The sequence below is a fragment of the Toxotes jaculatrix genome, chromosome 8 (assembly GCF_017976425.1).
Source record: "Toxotes jaculatrix isolate fToxJac2 chromosome 8, fToxJac2.pri, whole genome shotgun sequence".
Classification (NCBI taxonomy): domain Eukaryota; kingdom Metazoa; phylum Chordata; class Actinopteri; family Toxotidae; genus Toxotes; species Toxotes jaculatrix.
The window spans coordinates 17,942,997-17,960,102 of NC_054401.1; the positions used below are offsets into that span (position 1 = coordinate 17,942,997).

Below are 17,106 nucleotides of genomic sequence, written 5' to 3' on the forward strand. Positions count from 1 at the left end.
CTATCCTGGCACTGCTGACAGTGCATCACCTTCGCTTTTCTCTTTTGCTTTGACTCTCTCCCTTTTTTCACTCTTCCTCTGTTCCCCTTTACAATGTGTTAGAAAGTATTCGCTGAGTTATAATGTGTATTTGAGCTGAAATAGTTTAATTCCCAAAGCCACAAAAACTCCCTTTTAGTATCCTTTAGACAACCTCAGCATCAACTTTTCAACTTTTCACATTGCCTGTAATGTATTTTTCATAGCAGCCTGACAACTGCACTCGGTTATACATGAACAGTACATATTTGGCACTGAATGAATAGCTGGTATATACGTTAGGGCTAGACAACACCCTGCACGTATAGTATAGGGTGGTGCCCTCATGCTTGTATAGGCAGAGACAGAAATGTACACAGTGCATTTATTAGGTTTCAGTTAGTCTTTCATTTATATAGGTTTGATTTAGTCTTTAATTTATGTAGTTTTTTTTAGCCATTCATTTAAGTTAAATTGATGTGTATGTCAAACTGTAAACTGTTTATCATTTGCTTGGGGAAACTTAGATAAAGGTCTCTAATTCTAAATAAACAGAGGTGGAGCTGCTATAGTGTAGTGCAGCATTACTCTAGTATTTTCTTTAAATCTTGGTTTGACACCATTGCTTCTACTAGCGCCTGATATCAGGTACTATGGGGGAAAATGTAAATTAGTGTTTCTGCTTTATATCTATGTTAATCATACTTCTGTGTAGTGGAGCACCTAAGACATCAACAATGAATGCAGCTCTGTGCAGTGTAAATGTAATATAATAACACAGGGAAAGATTTAACCATGTTAACCTGCTTGTGCGTGTGCGTGTGTGTGTGTGAGATCCAGAGGCTGTCAAGGTTATGATGGTGTAGTTTATCATCTCAGCTCTGCATGCTGTTTCAGTTCCCTCCCATTGTGGACAACAGAGTAAACGGATAAAGTAGCACATCGACAGCACCTGCTGACTAAGACACAGCACAGCGATGCATCACAAGCTTTAAAAGGAAATTTAGGCAGCTATAGTTCAGCACTGCTGTTTTACAGTAATTGTGTTTTTGCCCCTACATCCCAATATGTTAAACATATTGATTTTGTCCCATTTGTCAGCCCACACTTTATGTATCATGGTCTGCACATGTTACACTTTGGTAGAGCATGCACCTAAGAAATGTATTTTATTTATTTGGTTTATTTGTAAGGGACAAGTACGGAGAAACATTGACAGTTTCAGAAGCAGTGTCCTATGTACTTTTCATATGTGTATAGCCAAAGCTTATTTCTAAAAACTGTCCCTTAATGGGCATTTATCAAACAATTGTTAAAACTATCTCTATATGTTGCAGTTTATAATCAGTACATATATATCAGTGCATATAACATCAATGCAGCTCATATTAGTGCATAAAATCAGTTCATGTGGTAACAGAACAAGAAAAGCAACAGTCCATGACAACATTCATACATATAAACAGGCAAATAAAATAAAACAAGACAAATAAAACAAATCAGATCATGGAGGATATTTAACATGAACTCAAATAAACAAATAATGACATAGCAGGTGTCATGATCACAGGTCTGAACAAGTTCTAACCAGGACTTGACTGTTTCAGTAAACATTTTAAAATCCTGAATCATGATTCAAACAACAGTTCCACTCCTGGAACATATTTATTGTTATTTGGAACTTCACAAGATACATGATTTATGTAAACTGAAAGGCAGCTGAACAATGGGTGTGTAATGGTTGTGTTGTGGCCCCTTTTCTCAGAACTTCAGCTGATAATCTACCAACCCTTTTGCTAAGGTTGGGCCTTCCACTACATAGTCAAGTAAAACTGTGAAAATCCACAGGAACAAACTAAAAAAGTAAAAACTAAGAAATGAGTGTACTGTAAACACTGAAGTAACGTAGTGTACTTTAACATGCGATAACCTCTGTGGCTCAGCAGACAAAGAAAGGAGTTCTTGTCACAGAAACTCAAACTTCACCACCAGATAATCCAAGGACAAAGCAGTCTCAAAGAAGAGAAAAAACAACAACAGCCAAAATGTTGTCAGGATAAATAAAAAACAAAGGTCTTGATGTTTACATAACACGTGCTCTTTACTACTTTCAGTTTTATAAGAAGTTTGCATGTAAGATGTTAGTGTCACGGTTCCCATTTTTACAAGCATGACCATCAGTGCCTTCCCTGCCTGCATATTGTTTCTCCTCCAGGAACCACTGATCAACCAGCGCCACCCAAACCTCGTCGCTCCCCGGCCCGGGAACCACCACAGCTTGTCCTACCCCCTACCCCGTCCACTCCTCCCCCGCCCTCCCCTCCCACTGAACCCACACAAAGTAACTCCCCAGAGAGCCCCGTGGAGGTGGAGGAAGCAGCTCCCCAGTGTAGGTTCCAGATGGACTGCCTCTCCCTTTCTCTCACTCTTGGTGTTTCTTTTCTTTCCTAGAAGCTGCTCTCCCGGTTCTCTAACTTTTACTTCATTTGTCTCAATCAGAATTTGCAGCTATTCTTATTCTGCCAAACCTGTGCACGTCTGTTTGTGTGTGTATACTGAATGTGAATACTGCACTCTGTCCTCACATGCTTTCCATCCCTCAATCAGCGACCCTGGCAGCTGAGTTGTTAAGTGATGCTGGGCCCATGTGGGGTCAAGCCGCTTCATATCTATAAATGTCAACCTGTAAGCCTTGTTATTTCTTCTGGGCCCAAAGGTCAGGGCTGGGGTCAACACCAATCAACTGGAGTGCCTTTTATGTTGCATTTATACAGTACATGGGAGTATATTAGATGTATAATGGAAGAGATGCTGAACCACATTCTGTCTCTGGATGTGTTCTCTGCATGATCAGACTAAGATGGCCAAAATACTATTGTTTTTTTTGTTGTACTCTTCCTTTACTTTTAGGGCTTTCTCCGGATCCTGTTTTCATTGCCATTCCCACCAAGTGCAATGTTCATGATCTATCCCATCTCAAATCAAGTCTATTCTTTTCTTTACTCCAAACCCCGCACCCTCCTTTGTAGTGTACTGCTGTGGGCCTATGCGTCTGCGCTCCAAACACTCCTGAAGTCCCTCTCTCTGGCTTGACCCTTCCTTCGCCCGACCGTCCTTTTTCATCAGTTCCCTTTACTTCTTCTTCACCCCTTCTCATTTCTGCTGGACCTCCCTCTGGCATTCACCGGCCTCCTGTTGTTCTTTTTACAAAATTTTTGTACTGTTCCTTCAGTCCTCTTGTAATTGTTGTTGCAGTCTCAGTTCTGTCATAACTTTAATTGTCTCATTTCTGTTACTTGCTTTCACTTGGTGTCACAGTGAACTCGCAGAAGCCACTTTGCGGCAGCCTGCATGCATCTGTCCTCCTGATGGTTTGGATTTGAGCCTGTTGAGGACAGAGGATGCTGCAAGTGAAAGCAAGTCATACCCTCCACTTACACTCTTAAAGCAATACTTTGTGTTTATGTTTGATTTTTCTTCGTCTTTTCTTCATTTCTTTTCTTTTTTCTTTTTTTTTTTTTTTTTTTTACAAATGTATGTATATACTTTTTGTGGTTTTGCATTTCAACATAATCCTCTAGTTGTCATTGATTATGCATGAGATCAGGGCTGAGTTAAAAGCGGACACGCAGAATGTGGTCAGAAGACGACACAATGACAGATGAGCTAAACCCTGGATGTATCAGTTACAGTGTGATTGATGAGTGACATGCTGAAATGAGGCTATGAGGCAAGGCCATGCAGTATCTATCAGCCAATATTTTGGTGATGTGATATCTGCAGATCAATAGTGCGGGACAGCGAATGTTTCTTTCTTTATGTGTGTTGTTGTGGATTAGTGTGGAAACCTGAGACTTGAATGCTTGCTGCCTTTGGCAATAATATGGAAAGGGTGATCTATCAATGACATGTTGCTTTTAGGTGGTAGTGGCTCATGTATTTTAAAGACAAGGATTTGAAACAAAAGATGTCCTCCTAAGGAAAGCTCATAACAATCTACACTGGAAAGACACTGACACTACACACTGTTTTTTGTAGACTTTGGCATAGTTGCATGAAGGCTTTATAGCTTGTTTTTGAAATGATGGATAGGGATCCGCAATTACCCTTCTGTAGTGACATTCTGTGTGGGTTAATTGTTTGGGGTTTAGAGCCAAAACTTTAGTTTATCATTTGGATCTTTGGCTGAAATACTGCAGGAGCTCTGGCGTTAAGGGAAGACTGTTTCATAGGAAATTGCTTGTTTACAATTTTTAGCAGTATATGATTACATATATTTTGAACAAATGCAAAATATTCTTTTTGTTTGTTGACCACATTAAGGAAGTGGAGTTCTTGTTTTTATCATATGACTTTTTCTGAACTGTATGAAAGCAACTATTGTGGTGTCAGAGAATCTAGTCATTTTTCAGTGGAGTAATATTTTGTGTTTTTGAGATGAAGACCTTTCATTCTTAGCTCTGGTTAACAATGTATGCTGCAGATCTGATTGGAAAAAAAAGTAATTCAATTTTTATGTAAAATGTAATTTATCCTCTGCAAGTTGTAAGCCATTAAGTTCTGAAAATGTGTGGCCTAGTATGTGGGTTTGTACTTATGGAGCCTGTAGAGTTGTGCTAATGAACACACACTTATCTGTGTTGTGACTGAAAGACAAAATATTTGTTTGAAAGACATTTTTCAATTAAACAGCTGAAGACTGGAAGAAGAATAAAGGATTTTTGTTTTTGGATCATGCATGGACTGCCAAGGTTAAATTTCGATAAGTAACACGTCAGAGTACTGATTTGCACGGGAATGGAGACGCCTTTTGGTTGGCTTTAACAGAGGCATGCGCCTAAGGTCATACTGAGTTAGAGGTTTGAGAGCTATGTGTGGATGTTTACTTGTGTGTTTGTAATGCAAGCATGCATTATACTTATGTAAACATATGAGAGCATTAGACAGTGTGTATACATCATGCACTTGCCTGTGCATGTGTGCGCGTGTGAGTGTGTGTGCACTGATTGTGGCTGTAGCTGGCATGACTAAGCTGTTGCTGGGAAGGAGCTGGGAGGACAGCCCTGTGAGTCATCACCACATCTCCTGGAACTGACTGTTCTCTCCACACCATTAGGACCAGGCCCAAAACTGTCAGGACTAGTACACACAAACACACACACGTACACACACACGAACATGGACACGCACACATAAGAAGACATATTAGAGCACAATATGTGCCCAAATGCATGCACACACTCACAGACACCTGGTATCACTAACAAGGTCACTTACTGTTAAACTCATTTTAAAGAATCCCCTGTAGAGTTCCCAGTGCTATGCATGCTGGCTGGGCTGCTGAAGCCTAACAAATGGTGCATTGATTTTTATTCTCTTGGCCTAGAGTTCAATGAGATCAGTGACAGACTAAATAACTTCTCCAAAACCCACAGGACTGACCAGAACATGACTGTACCAAAGAGATGAGAGGGTATGAAGCAATACTGTCTTTCACTGGAACCTAAAACAGTACTGTAAAAATCTAATTAAAAGGGTTTGTTTACAGTAAGTCCACCCACACATCATTAAAGCTGTTTTATCAAGCCACAGGTGGTTGTGCTCTGGGCCTGTGTTTGTATATTTGGCTTGTGTTTTTTCTGGTTTGTGTGTGTGTGTGGTGCCTGAATGAATGTTGAAACTAACGTAAATACTTGTTTTTTTCCCTTCTCCCTCCCTGCATCCTTTGCCTCTTTTCAAACAAATGTCCTCATGATTTGTGTTCTTTTTCTCAGTATTAATCTAGAAGTCTTTTAAGGTTTGTGAATTTGAGAAAAATATAATAAGGCCTAAAAGTTTTTTGAACTTAATGCATGGCATGAGTAAAAAAAACAGAGGCCTCTATGATGTCTGATTTTGGCAAATGTAATTTTCTACCCCAATATAAGCCCATTCTCAGTTGTTTACTTTCACTAAACACAACCTGAGGCCACTGGAAACTCTCTGATTTGGTGGAAATCGATTGTTGCTAATAGTTACTCACAGTTTTAAAGAACAGTGATGAGAGCCAATTTTGACGCCAAGATCTTCCTCTGTCCTCTACCAGCCTGGCTCCATTCAATGCAGAACTCCGCAGCCAGTGGCCAGAAACCAGAAACTGAAACACCTGAGGAGGAAACTCTGTCCCTTGGCAGCAGTAGTGGTGGCAGCAGCCTGCCTGACCAGGGTTACGCGGCCTCAGAGGGCATGGCAGAAGGCGAGGACTCAGGCATGGTCAGCTCTCCATCTGACACCCAGTCCACATCCCCAGATGGGAGTTTATCTCTGGATGGAAGTAGCGGAAGCGGAGGAGAGAGACTGCTGGGACCAGTACGGGACAATTCCAGTGACAGTGATGAGGGATGTGCCACCTGGGGATCAAGACACAGGTAGAGGGGAAGTCATAGAAAGATAGATGACACACTGATGTAGAGTGATTGGTGGCTGAAAACAACAGCGAGGGAGGAAGTTCAATTAAGTCAATCATACTCTATTTAAATCTACATAATTTATGTTTTATTCGTCCAACAACATGATTAAAGCCTCATTTAAGAAGGTGTGTCTCATTAATGCATGGCTGCTTAGGCCTCAGGGGAAAAGTGTCTACCTTACTCATTCATTTATCTGGGCTCATGCTTCCCAGCATTTACACATCCGTTTTCCAACCTGTACCCATCTTCTGTCAGATCTTTATCTTTGCTGTCCCCTTTTATTTCTAAATCCATTTTAATTGATCCTAGTTTCCTGGCAGCCAAGATAATGACTGTGCTGTTCACCTTGTTGTCTACTTGAGGCCAGCCTGACCACTGATAACCAAAAGCTGCACTGAAATCTTCGGTTGGAAACTTGCTTTTGGCAGTCAGGTCTAGTTTTGCACCTGTGTTTTTCCCTCAGGAGTGAACCATCACTCTTTCAACCAACTTTAAAAGTCTCCACAGTTTTTAACTGTGTGCTAGTGGTAATAACCGAGAGCAGCTCTCACCATGTGTTATATTTGAGTTGTAGCCAAAGCTGGCACCCTCCACTTGTAGTGCTTCGCTTTCATAGTTATGGTTCTAGGCCCTTTTTCAAAGGCCTTTGTGCAAAATAAATGCTGCCCTGGATCACTTTTCGCCTTTTAAGTTGTTGTGAAATGTGTATGGTAATGTGCCCAGACCAGGGATCCTGGATCTATGCTCTCACTGAGAGAAACTTTATGAATCCAGAGTCTGGCCTGACGCTGCTGGCTCCTCAGTATTCCAGGAAAGCACTATACCCTTGTTTTCTCAGAATCGTTGAGGAAAAGAGGACCGGTCCAAGTCTCTTAGAAGACAAATTCTATTTGGCTTGGCCTCCTTATTGCAATTTGTTATGGCTAATACACCACTAACTCTTGAGAATGCTCTGTTGAACCCTTGAAGAGAGTGAAGGAAGTTTGAACTGTGGTAATAATATCTTCACTGCTGCATGTGTCAAAGCCAACAGGCTCCAGTAAAAATAAAATTCAACTTTGAACAAGCACAAAATATTTAAAACTAACACCCTTTTTTTTGCTTTCTCCTACTAATGAACTGCATTTACCCTTTTGGTTTCTGTGGCAGTTTAGTAACGGGAAGGGTGCTGGATGTAACGCCATCATCAAATAAGTGATTCATAACAGCTGTTGATGACTGCTATTAATAAAAACCATGGAATCATAAAGGGTGCTGTATGATGGCTGCACCTATGTACTGATGCGGTTTTGCATGTGCAGATATTATGAGACTTGTTATATGATGGAATGTTATGTGGTTTTTTACACATGTATGTTTGCAGATGTCTTTTTAACACATATTTTTGTGCACCATCCTCAGGCACAATGACATCAGCCCAAAGGCAAAGTCAGGCAAGCTGAAAGACAGCTATGAAGACTCAGAGCTCACAGCCCAGCTCCATCAGACTCTGGCAGATTTTGAAGCAGACCTTGCAGGTGATGCAACTGTAATCTTAAACTGGATTTAGTGAAGTGTAGCTGTCGAACTGTGGTCCACAGTAAGCGACTGTTCCAAACAATAATTAATAGCCATTGTTGCCTCCTTACAAATACAAATCCAAATGTTCCCCAAGTACCAAAATATTATGTGTTAACACTCTGGCTCTCTGCTCCACTTTTCCAGACCACATAGATATTGCCTCGGCAAAGGAGACTCCCTATACCATGTCCACAGACAGTAATGAGGTACCAGTGTCTGTAGTGGACATGGATGTGCCAGTCACAGCCATAGATGAAGTGCTGGAGGACTATGAACGCAACATTGCAGAAAATGAGACAAAGTCACTTAACAGGACTGAGTCAGTGGGCAGCAAAGGTAGGAAAAACAATAGAACAACACAACAGTACTTTTGATATTTTTATTGATATTTCCTTGCCAGAGTCCGCAATTTCATGCTTTGCTTTACAGATCAATGGTATCAATACAATACAGTGAAAAAAATATGTATTTTCGAATTATTTGTCTGTTTACATATTGTTTTTAAATAATGAATTTTTCTTACCCCATCTTATTATTACAGGTTCAGGTTTTTGTCGCCAGTCCAGCACAGAGCCACAGAACAAAAACAACAATGCTTGTACAGCTGCTGACATTAATAAAAGCAGCAGTGCAAATGCTAAGCAGCCGTCTCAACCTGAGCAGCACAGAAAGTCACTGGAGCACAGATCTATAAATGATAAAAAGGAAGAAGAGATCATTCAGACAAAAATTAAAGAGATGAGTATCAGTGATACCAACAGTGTGAAAGAGGATAAACAAAGAAAAACATCTGCAGTGAAATCTAATCTCGACATGCAGAAACAGAGCAAGGGCACTGAGATCAAACCAGATCCTGTCAAAAGTGACGCTCAGTCTTATCAAGAGAAGAAACCTGTTCTACCACCAACCAGTCAGAGATCAGTGTCTACAGAAAGAGCTGAAGAGACACACAAAGTTTACCAAAATAACTCTAGCTCTAATACTTCACATGGAAAAATCACTCGCAATGTCACATCACGTTTCGGTATGAAAACTTTCACCGTGGTCCCTCCCAAACCTTCTGTCATGCATGCTGCTACAAGAGATCCAGCTGTCACATTAACTACCGGCGCCATTAAGATTGACGATCAAGGAAACATGGTGAAAGTGGGTATCTCCCGGAACAAAGTTGGTGGTTCATCGGAGTCAGGGATTAATTGCAGAGAGGGGTCTCCTCTTCTTGGGAAAGCCAAAGCTTTTTGGAGCTCGAACGAGAAGGAAATTGCTGTGCCACACAGCAAAGGTCAGATTAATAAGGAGAACACAGAAGGCCTGAGAAGTACTCCAACTGTAAGTCCAGAAACTACATGGAAGACCAGTAACACAGAGTGCCTGAAAACAACACAAAGTATGCTGTATAAACCTGCAGAGAGAGCCCAGCCTATAGAGATGGTTAAAGAAGAAGCTAAAGAATTAGTGAAAGACATCCACATTGCAAAGGAGGAGCCGGTAGAGGTGGAGAACAAGATGTCAATGCCCAAAAACATCCAGCAGCCAAGTACTAAACCTGCCCCTCCCCCTTCACTCCTTCCAGGCCTGAAAAGAGACCTGTCCTTCCTCAAACCATCCAGACGAACCTCAAGCCATTACATGGCATCTGCCATCACTAAATACACCCCAAAGACCTCAGCTAAACCCAACTCCATCCCTAACACCCCTGACTCCTCTGCTTCTGTGAAAACAAAGAATATCAACTTCCAGAGATCGACCCAGTCCATACAAGTGAATCCACACCAATCTTTCCAGTCATCTTTGTCAAATAATAAGGAGAATGACTCTGGTTCTACACCCAACCCTTCTGGTCCTGTGAGGTTCATGAGCTCCCCAGAGTATGTGTCAGATAGCCAGAGAGATTTTGGACAAGTGAGACTGGACAGGGGAGGAATTGGAACTTGTGTTGGATCCACCAAAGGAAGCTCTAATACGCTGGAAACAGAAACAGCCAAGAATAAGCACATTCAGTCTAGTGGCCCCACCCAGATAACTGTGACCGCCGACAGTGACGGAGACAATGTTAAAAATATTTGGCCCAGAAGCCCCAGCCCTGCACAGAGCAGTCCTCTGCACTCATCTGCCAAACCACCCACAGCCCCAAAGACCATATCCCAAGGCCAGACAAGTGTAAGTAAAACCACAATTATAAAAATTGCATGTCTTGGGTCTCTTGAAAAATAAATACCATGGAGGATTTTAACCATAAAATTGCTCTTGTATATTACGGTGTACTTCTTAATATTCCACATTTTGTCTTCAGAACACAAGAGACATGACCAAGGCAGGCCCCGATCCAACACCTGATGCGAGACCACAACCTTCTGTCACAGTGTCAGACAGTGATGATATATCACAGCCGGTGACAGTGTTTGGGCCTGTTAAAAAGTTCAAACCAGTTATCTGTAGATCTGTGGAGAAAGAGACATCTCTGCACAGCAGCCTGATGGAGGCAATCCAGACAGGGGGAGGCAGGGACAGGCTCAAAAAGGTGAGCTCAAGATAAGCATAGTACAGCATGCAGATGGATGGATGGATGAATGAATGAGAGTGAGCTGGAAGAGAACTATGAGATAGCCTTCACGTCACTACCAGTGATAGAAATACAGTATCTTCTTAAATTTGGAAGAATATTATTGTGTTGGCTACTGTTGGCTCGAAGACAAGAAGGGGATTTTGATTTTTCCTCTTTTTATTATTAGATATCCACTTCTGGTCCCAGCAGCATGAAGAAAGCATCTTATGTTGAGGAGGAGAATGAGAGGTCTGCTCTTCTGGCAGCCATTAGAGCCCAAATCAACTCCAGCGGGCTGAGGAAGGTAAAATACTTGTCTAACTATTTATGTAATATCACTGCACTGTGTCAAAATCAAGATGGGGTGGCAGGTAAATAAAAACCTTGCTTGAATGGCTCCTTGAATGTATCCACATTTATCCTCAAATAATTATAAGTTCATGACTTTTTACATCTCAACAATGCTGTTCTCTTTAGCAGAACAAGCTGTGGGGCTCTAGGGCGGCAGTGTTGGTTGGTTATTGATTCCACCACTTGGGTCCAGACTGAAATATCTCAAATATTGGATGACTTGCCATGGAATTTTGTTTGAAGATTCATGATCCCCAGAAGATGAATTCTAATCCCTTTGGTGATTCCTTGACTTTTCCTTAAGTGCCATAATGTGGTTGAAATGTTTGGTTTCATTTGAAATGAACTATTGGATGGATTGCCATGAAATTTGGTTCAGATATTCACTGTCCCAAGAGGATGAATCCTAGTGGCTATGGTGATTCCCTGACTTGTCCTTTAGCACCACCAGATAGTAGAAAACGTGTTGCTACTATCAAGTAGCATATTCCATCATCTTCTATATCAGCACAAAATTTGGTAAATATGTTCATGGTCCCCTCACGATGAATGAATAATACTCTTGGAAAGCTTTCCTCTAGCGGCACCATAAGGTCAAACTTTTTTTCCAATATGCATATGGTTCATAATCATATTCCTGCATAACTAACAACATTCCCATGAGTCTCGGCTGCACTTTGATTTTAGCAAATGTTAGCAGAATGCTAACAGAAAGACAGTGAACATGAACATTATGCCTATTAAAAATCAGCAGGTCAGCCTAGTCATTGTGAGCATGTTGCTGTGCTTACTGTAGCATTTGGTGCATCTTCACAGAGCTGCTAGTGTGGCTGTATATTCATATACTTCTTACACAAAAAAACAAACACCTGTGCCTATTGTAATTGAATGGCATAAGGAAATGTGAATGTCTCTCTTCGTCTGCGTTGTTAGCTAGTTAGCAGTTCACAAAACCATGTATGAATCAAGTTATGCAAGCATGGGTGTCTATTTCCTTCCCTCTGTGTGGACTGTGAGTTGTGGTTTGCTGTCATATAAGGACCCATGTGGAATGAAAGGGGCAGGAAACGTGCTGCTGTAGCTGAAACATCTGCGGTTCTATTCTGGAGGTTCCTTACCAGAACAGGAATCTCTGGAATGTTGCATGACTAAATCTGTCCCAAAAACTTTGTGCTTCCCCCCCCAAAAAAAAAAAAAAAGTGGATAAATAAATAAAACGAAATACCCGTGTGCAATGGAGTTGCAATAAATAAGATAAAATCATATAAATGTGAATGTGTATAACAAGATTAGAACAGAATGGAATTTGTTTTGAGTTAAGAGTATCTCTGTTTGTTTGTGTCAGAGGCCGATGTTTGATGCACTTATGTGTTAGGTCAGTGTGAGTGTGATTTCAGTTACACATATGTGAGAGCAGCTGGCTTCCTGCCTGTGTTCATGTGTCTAGAGTTACCACTGTCTCACTCCTTTGTGTGTTGCAGACCAAATCTGAAGCTGCAGATGAGCTTGAGAGGTTCAGGAAGCTGGCTTCTGAAGAGGAGAGAAGTGCAGACCCTTCCTCCTCTCCCTCTCCTCCCTCTTTGACTTCCATTTCACCTCCTGCCTTTATCCCTCCACCTCCACCACCACCAGCACCCATGGTTGCACCTCCACCTCCTCCCCCTGTCTTGCCCCAGGGTAAGCCTAGTGCTGTGACAAATCTGAGCGCTAACGCCCCCATGAACCCTGCCTTGGCCAGGGAGGCTATGCTGGAGGCCATTCGTTCTGGATCCGCTGCTGAGAGACTAAAAAAGGTACAAAGAGAGAAAAGCACAGCATCTGTTTACGCCACAGAGTGAAAGTTGTTGCAGAAGTCTTGACACCATTAACACATGTCCCATGATAGCAACAGAAAAATATATGATTTGAACCTGTCTCCTTTTTCTTCTCACTTCTTTGGTCTGATTTCCCACTTCTTGCCTCATTGGAAGACATCGTTGGCAGAACAAAGCTCTCCTGTGCTGCGGCAGCCAGGAAACTGGAAATGATCATAACACATAGAAAGATTCATCTGAGAGTTATACTATACTGCTGTATGAACATTTTCAAGAAGATAAAAGTTCAGTTTTAGGTCAACTGCTGTGTAAAACTAGAGTTGCTGGAAACATGAAGCAATTTTGAATTCTTATTTTTGCATAATTTAAACTAGACAGGAACAGTGAATAGTGTTAGGGTGCAGACAATAAGAAAAATAATCAGGGAGTTGTTGACCACATCTCTTTCAGATCTGGTGAAGTACAAAATTAACAAATAACATGTTTTCAGTTTAAGCATTTTTTTTCTTTTGTATCCACTTAGGCTCCACAAAACCACAGAGCCTGATATTTTATTTCTAGCATGCAACAAACTATTATTCCTGTTATGACCAAAGTGTAGAAATACAAACATGACATGTTGTGTTTATTTTAACCAGGTTGCTGTGCCCACAAAGACGGTCCAAGTGAATGGGAGACTGGGAACAATCAAAGCAACCTCCTCAGCACTCCCCCAGCAGTAAGAGGGAAGCTCACATCCTCGCAACAAGGATTAGTTGATCAAATTCCATTCTGGTTTTTGCTTTTTGCCATTATACTTTTTTTGCAGCAGACATTTAGAAAACTGGATTCAGTCATACTTTGAGTGAATGTTATTTGAACTTCACATCGCTCACTACCAGTCTTAGGGAGCTCACTTACATTATCCACTAAAAAAAAAAAAAAAAAAAAATATATATATATATATATATATATATATATATATATATATATATATATATATATATATATATATATATATATATATATATATATATAGATAGATAAAAGGGAGATGATTTAAACATTTCTTGCTGCAAGGGGAATCTTATTCTGTTAGTAGCCAAACACCTGTAACATCTGTCTGATAAAGGTGTCACAGGTGAAAGGTTTGCAGTTAATTCCATCCATAGTGTCAGATCTCTCAGCTTCTAACAGTCGCTTGCTGGAAAATGTTTGTCTTCTTCTTCATAACATAGTGTTGTTCCACAACATATCTTGCCATGTGTACTTGAATTCAGTAGTTTTAACTGAAACGCTGTACAAAATATGTGCCAATGAAAGCAAATTTAAATGGTTTAATGTTACTTTAAGTAATTTTTTTTTCTTTTTTTTTTTTTTTGTTCTGATCTTTTTTATTTGCTTTTACCACAGTAAGTCATGGATGCCTTATACTGTTGCTCAGTGTTATGTATATGATGTTTGCTGTAAAAATTCTATAAGGGATGCAGTAAGTTGGATCTGATGATATTTCCAGATTTGGACTGCTTAATATTTGTTTAACAAATTTAAGATTATTGAAATCTTAAGAAATATATTATTTTACCCAGATCTGGTCTATGATGCCAACATCTACAATTCCTGGCTCTGAGGAGTAAGATGGTAATGACTGAATAGTGCCTGTTAGCTCTTTATATTCTTGTTTTAGTTTCTAACCTTCATTTGTGCTGCTGTTTATAATCTAAGGATATTGTCAAACATGGTCAGTGCCCTGAAGAAACTTATATATGTACAGGTGCAATATGATTGACCATGCCTTTTTATGTTTAATATATTACATGTTAAGATGAACCTTTCCTTTCCTTGACATTTCAATACTTTTGAAGCACTATTATTAAAATATATCAATGATTGATGCCACAATGAGCAAAGAGATTAGTTTAATAATCAACAAGTCACTACCAATATGTAGTGGATATTTAAGTAAAAAAAAGTAGATAGCAAAGCAGAAGTTTAGGTTATCTGTGCCGTTGGTTTAGGCAAATGTTAGTGTGTTTCTTTCTGCTCCTCTGTAGGTAAAGTTTACAGTGTGGTGTAGTTATGTTTGACAGTGGGAGAGTGGACAACTACCATTAAATGGTATAGTTATGGGTAAAGCAGGATGTCCACACTGAAGCTGTAGAATAAAGAACAACCTAGAGCATCCATGTTCAGGTGTAAATGCTTGTGGTTGTGTATTGTGAGATAAATATGAGTAAAGGGAGTTGATTTAGTTTTGTAGAGATTTATTTTAATTTATACTCAGTTTAAACATTTAAAAAAATGTTTTTACTGTTGTATGTTATATCCTGAGAGTGAAAAGCTTAAGAACTTTTCTATTTTCCTTTTCTCTCTAACTAGAAAGAGTTATTTCATTTAGGCTGGATGACTTCATCTATACACAGTAGCCTACAGCACATTGTAGCATTGTATATTTTGTAAACTAAAGAAAGATCGTCACCGTGATAGATTTCATTTAGAGCTTTGAATTTTATAAGCTATTGCTTTTTAAGTTTTAATTGCACATTGTTTTTTTTCAGGAGGTTGCACAGTTATTTTTGCCTACCTAATTTTTGATTCAATAAATAATTTTGTAATCAAGAGAAAACTGACTTGCTGCTGCCATTTTTTTGTTGTTGTTGTTTTTGAAATTATACATATCAAAAAGACTCATTTTTCCCCTCAAATAGCCAAACGTTAGAGTGAACAGATGGCAGTGTGAACCTTGCCCTGGAAAGCAATACTCTGATGTGCCTGTGCCATTCCCAGCACTGTGGTTGCCTGTAAGACTGTGGCCATCCTGCTGTCCTTATGAAATATATTGTAACCTCTCTCTCTCTCCCTCCGCCACACCACAGATGAGCTACTATTCCGGGCAGCAGTTCATCGCCCTGACTCATCACTATGTGGTACCACGAAATGACTCTCACAGAACTTGAACCTAACCTGCATTCCTGATTCCTGAGACACTGGTCATTGTGACCCTCTGTCTCCCGTCAGAAGCAACCAAATAATGCAAACATCCACATCAGCTGCAAAATCACATGGAAATACACTGTGTACATATCAGCAAATAAAGCTTAGATCTATGGCCAATAATCTGTGGTAAACAAGTTGAATAAGTTGTTTCTATCCTCTTGTCCATCACTAAGAAATACTTGTTTGTTTGTTTTCTTTTCAAAAGAAAGGGGTTAACAGGAAAAATGTGAACTGATGTGGTCTCATTTTCATGGACTTCACTGATCGTAGTGGGGTGATGCTAAGTCAGTTCAAGCACTGAAATACTGTGAGCCGGAGAGTGCGGAAGGGTAATCTCGGCCCTCGTTGGCCAGAGAGAGCTGTGAATTCCTGCAGGGACCACAGGCTCTTTTGTGGGTCAAAATTAAAACTCATTCTACAGCCATTCTAATCTGCCTTACAAATCTCTGAAGGGTGTGTATGGGTGGGTGGTTGTCTCTGTGTGTGGGTGGGTGTGAATGATATTTTGTTGTGTACGTGTGCTTGAGTCTGTGTTAACGGTTCCCAAACCATTTTAACCGTCCTGCCAACGTAAACAACCTCTGAATCGAGAATTACCAGAAGATCACACCACATCATACAACAGAAATAAATCCAGTTAGGTTTGGTTTTGGTTAGGCCTTTACCAACCTTATTGGCTGGTTTGCATTTGTTGCCATAACAGTTTCAAATGAAGGCCTAAGGCAGGGGTGTTACACATCACAATGTCAATCAGTTTGACTAATAAAATCATGTTATCACTTTGTTACTTAGATATTGGTGTGAAGAGGGATATGTTTCCTTTTTTAACTTAAGAAATAATGAACACTAAATAATATAAAAACAGCTGAGTTCCCTCTGTGGCAGCATTTACTAAAAGCATATTCATCCATAGTCCTTTGAGACACTTCAATGAAAGCCATTCACCAACTGTCTCTGCTTATATTACACAGCTTTGTTAGTCCTGACTGCCCGACTTATGAGTGATGGACACAGTGACACAGACTATCAGCAGGGGTTTATGTTGACTTTGTTTTCTGATGTTGGGTAGTCTACTATGTATCTGATCAATCAATTTTAACAAAGGACCTGTGTGATGTGGAATGTCTGATGAGGTGAAATCAACATAATGTGTCTCATAGGAAGAATGCTTTGTTGCATGGTGGCACCCTGAATATGAGTGACATGATGTGTGTTTGTTTGTATGTGTGTGATGCCATGGCTGCACAATGTCTGTTCTTTGAGCTTGTGTTTACACACTGAGGGCACACAGTGTAGGTCTCCTGCTGTCCCGATCCAGACACATACACACACACATACACAGCTCAGGACTGATGACCTTTTGCTCTTCAGACTCCCATGGTGTGTTCCCATC

The 17,106-nt window shown here is 40.3% G+C and overlaps 1 protein-coding gene and 1 long non-coding RNA gene across 6 annotated transcripts in view; one reads left to right on the forward strand and one right to left on the reverse strand.

The window, feature by feature from the left end:
* The window catches only part of cobl (cordon-bleu WH2 repeat protein), a 52,356-nt gene extending 38,670 nt beyond the window's left edge, over positions 1-13,686 (forward strand). For 4 of the 5 annotated variants that reach the window (XM_041044114.1, XM_041044117.1, XM_041044115.1 and 1 more), the window contains 9 exons: positions 2,234-2,407; positions 6,104-6,425; positions 7,869-7,984; positions 8,172-8,363; positions 8,569-10,187; positions 10,321-10,548; positions 10,760-10,876; positions 12,405-12,716; positions 13,376-13,686. In XM_041044114.1, the coding sequence (XP_040900048.1) occupies positions 2,234-2,407; positions 6,104-6,425; positions 7,869-7,984; positions 8,172-8,363; positions 8,569-10,187; positions 10,321-10,548; positions 10,760-10,876; positions 12,405-12,716; positions 13,376-13,459 (3,164 nt within the window). In that variant the 3' untranslated portion in view covers positions 13,460-13,686. The remainder of the gene's footprint in view (positions 1-2,233; positions 2,408-6,103; positions 6,426-7,868; positions 7,985-8,171; positions 8,364-8,568; positions 10,188-10,320; positions 10,549-10,759; positions 10,877-12,404; positions 12,717-13,375) is intronic. The other variant, XM_041044118.1, reaches the window with a different exon arrangement.
* On the reverse strand, positions 4,570-17,083 carry LOC121185737. Its single transcript, XR_005894385.1, has 3 exons — positions 17,071-17,083; positions 10,379-10,381; positions 4,570-5,726 (listed from the first exon to the last, which is right to left on the reverse strand). It is a non-coding gene; the product is annotated as an uncharacterized LOC121185737 (long non-coding RNA).
* Between the last annotated feature and the right edge of the window lie 23 nt (positions 17,084-17,106).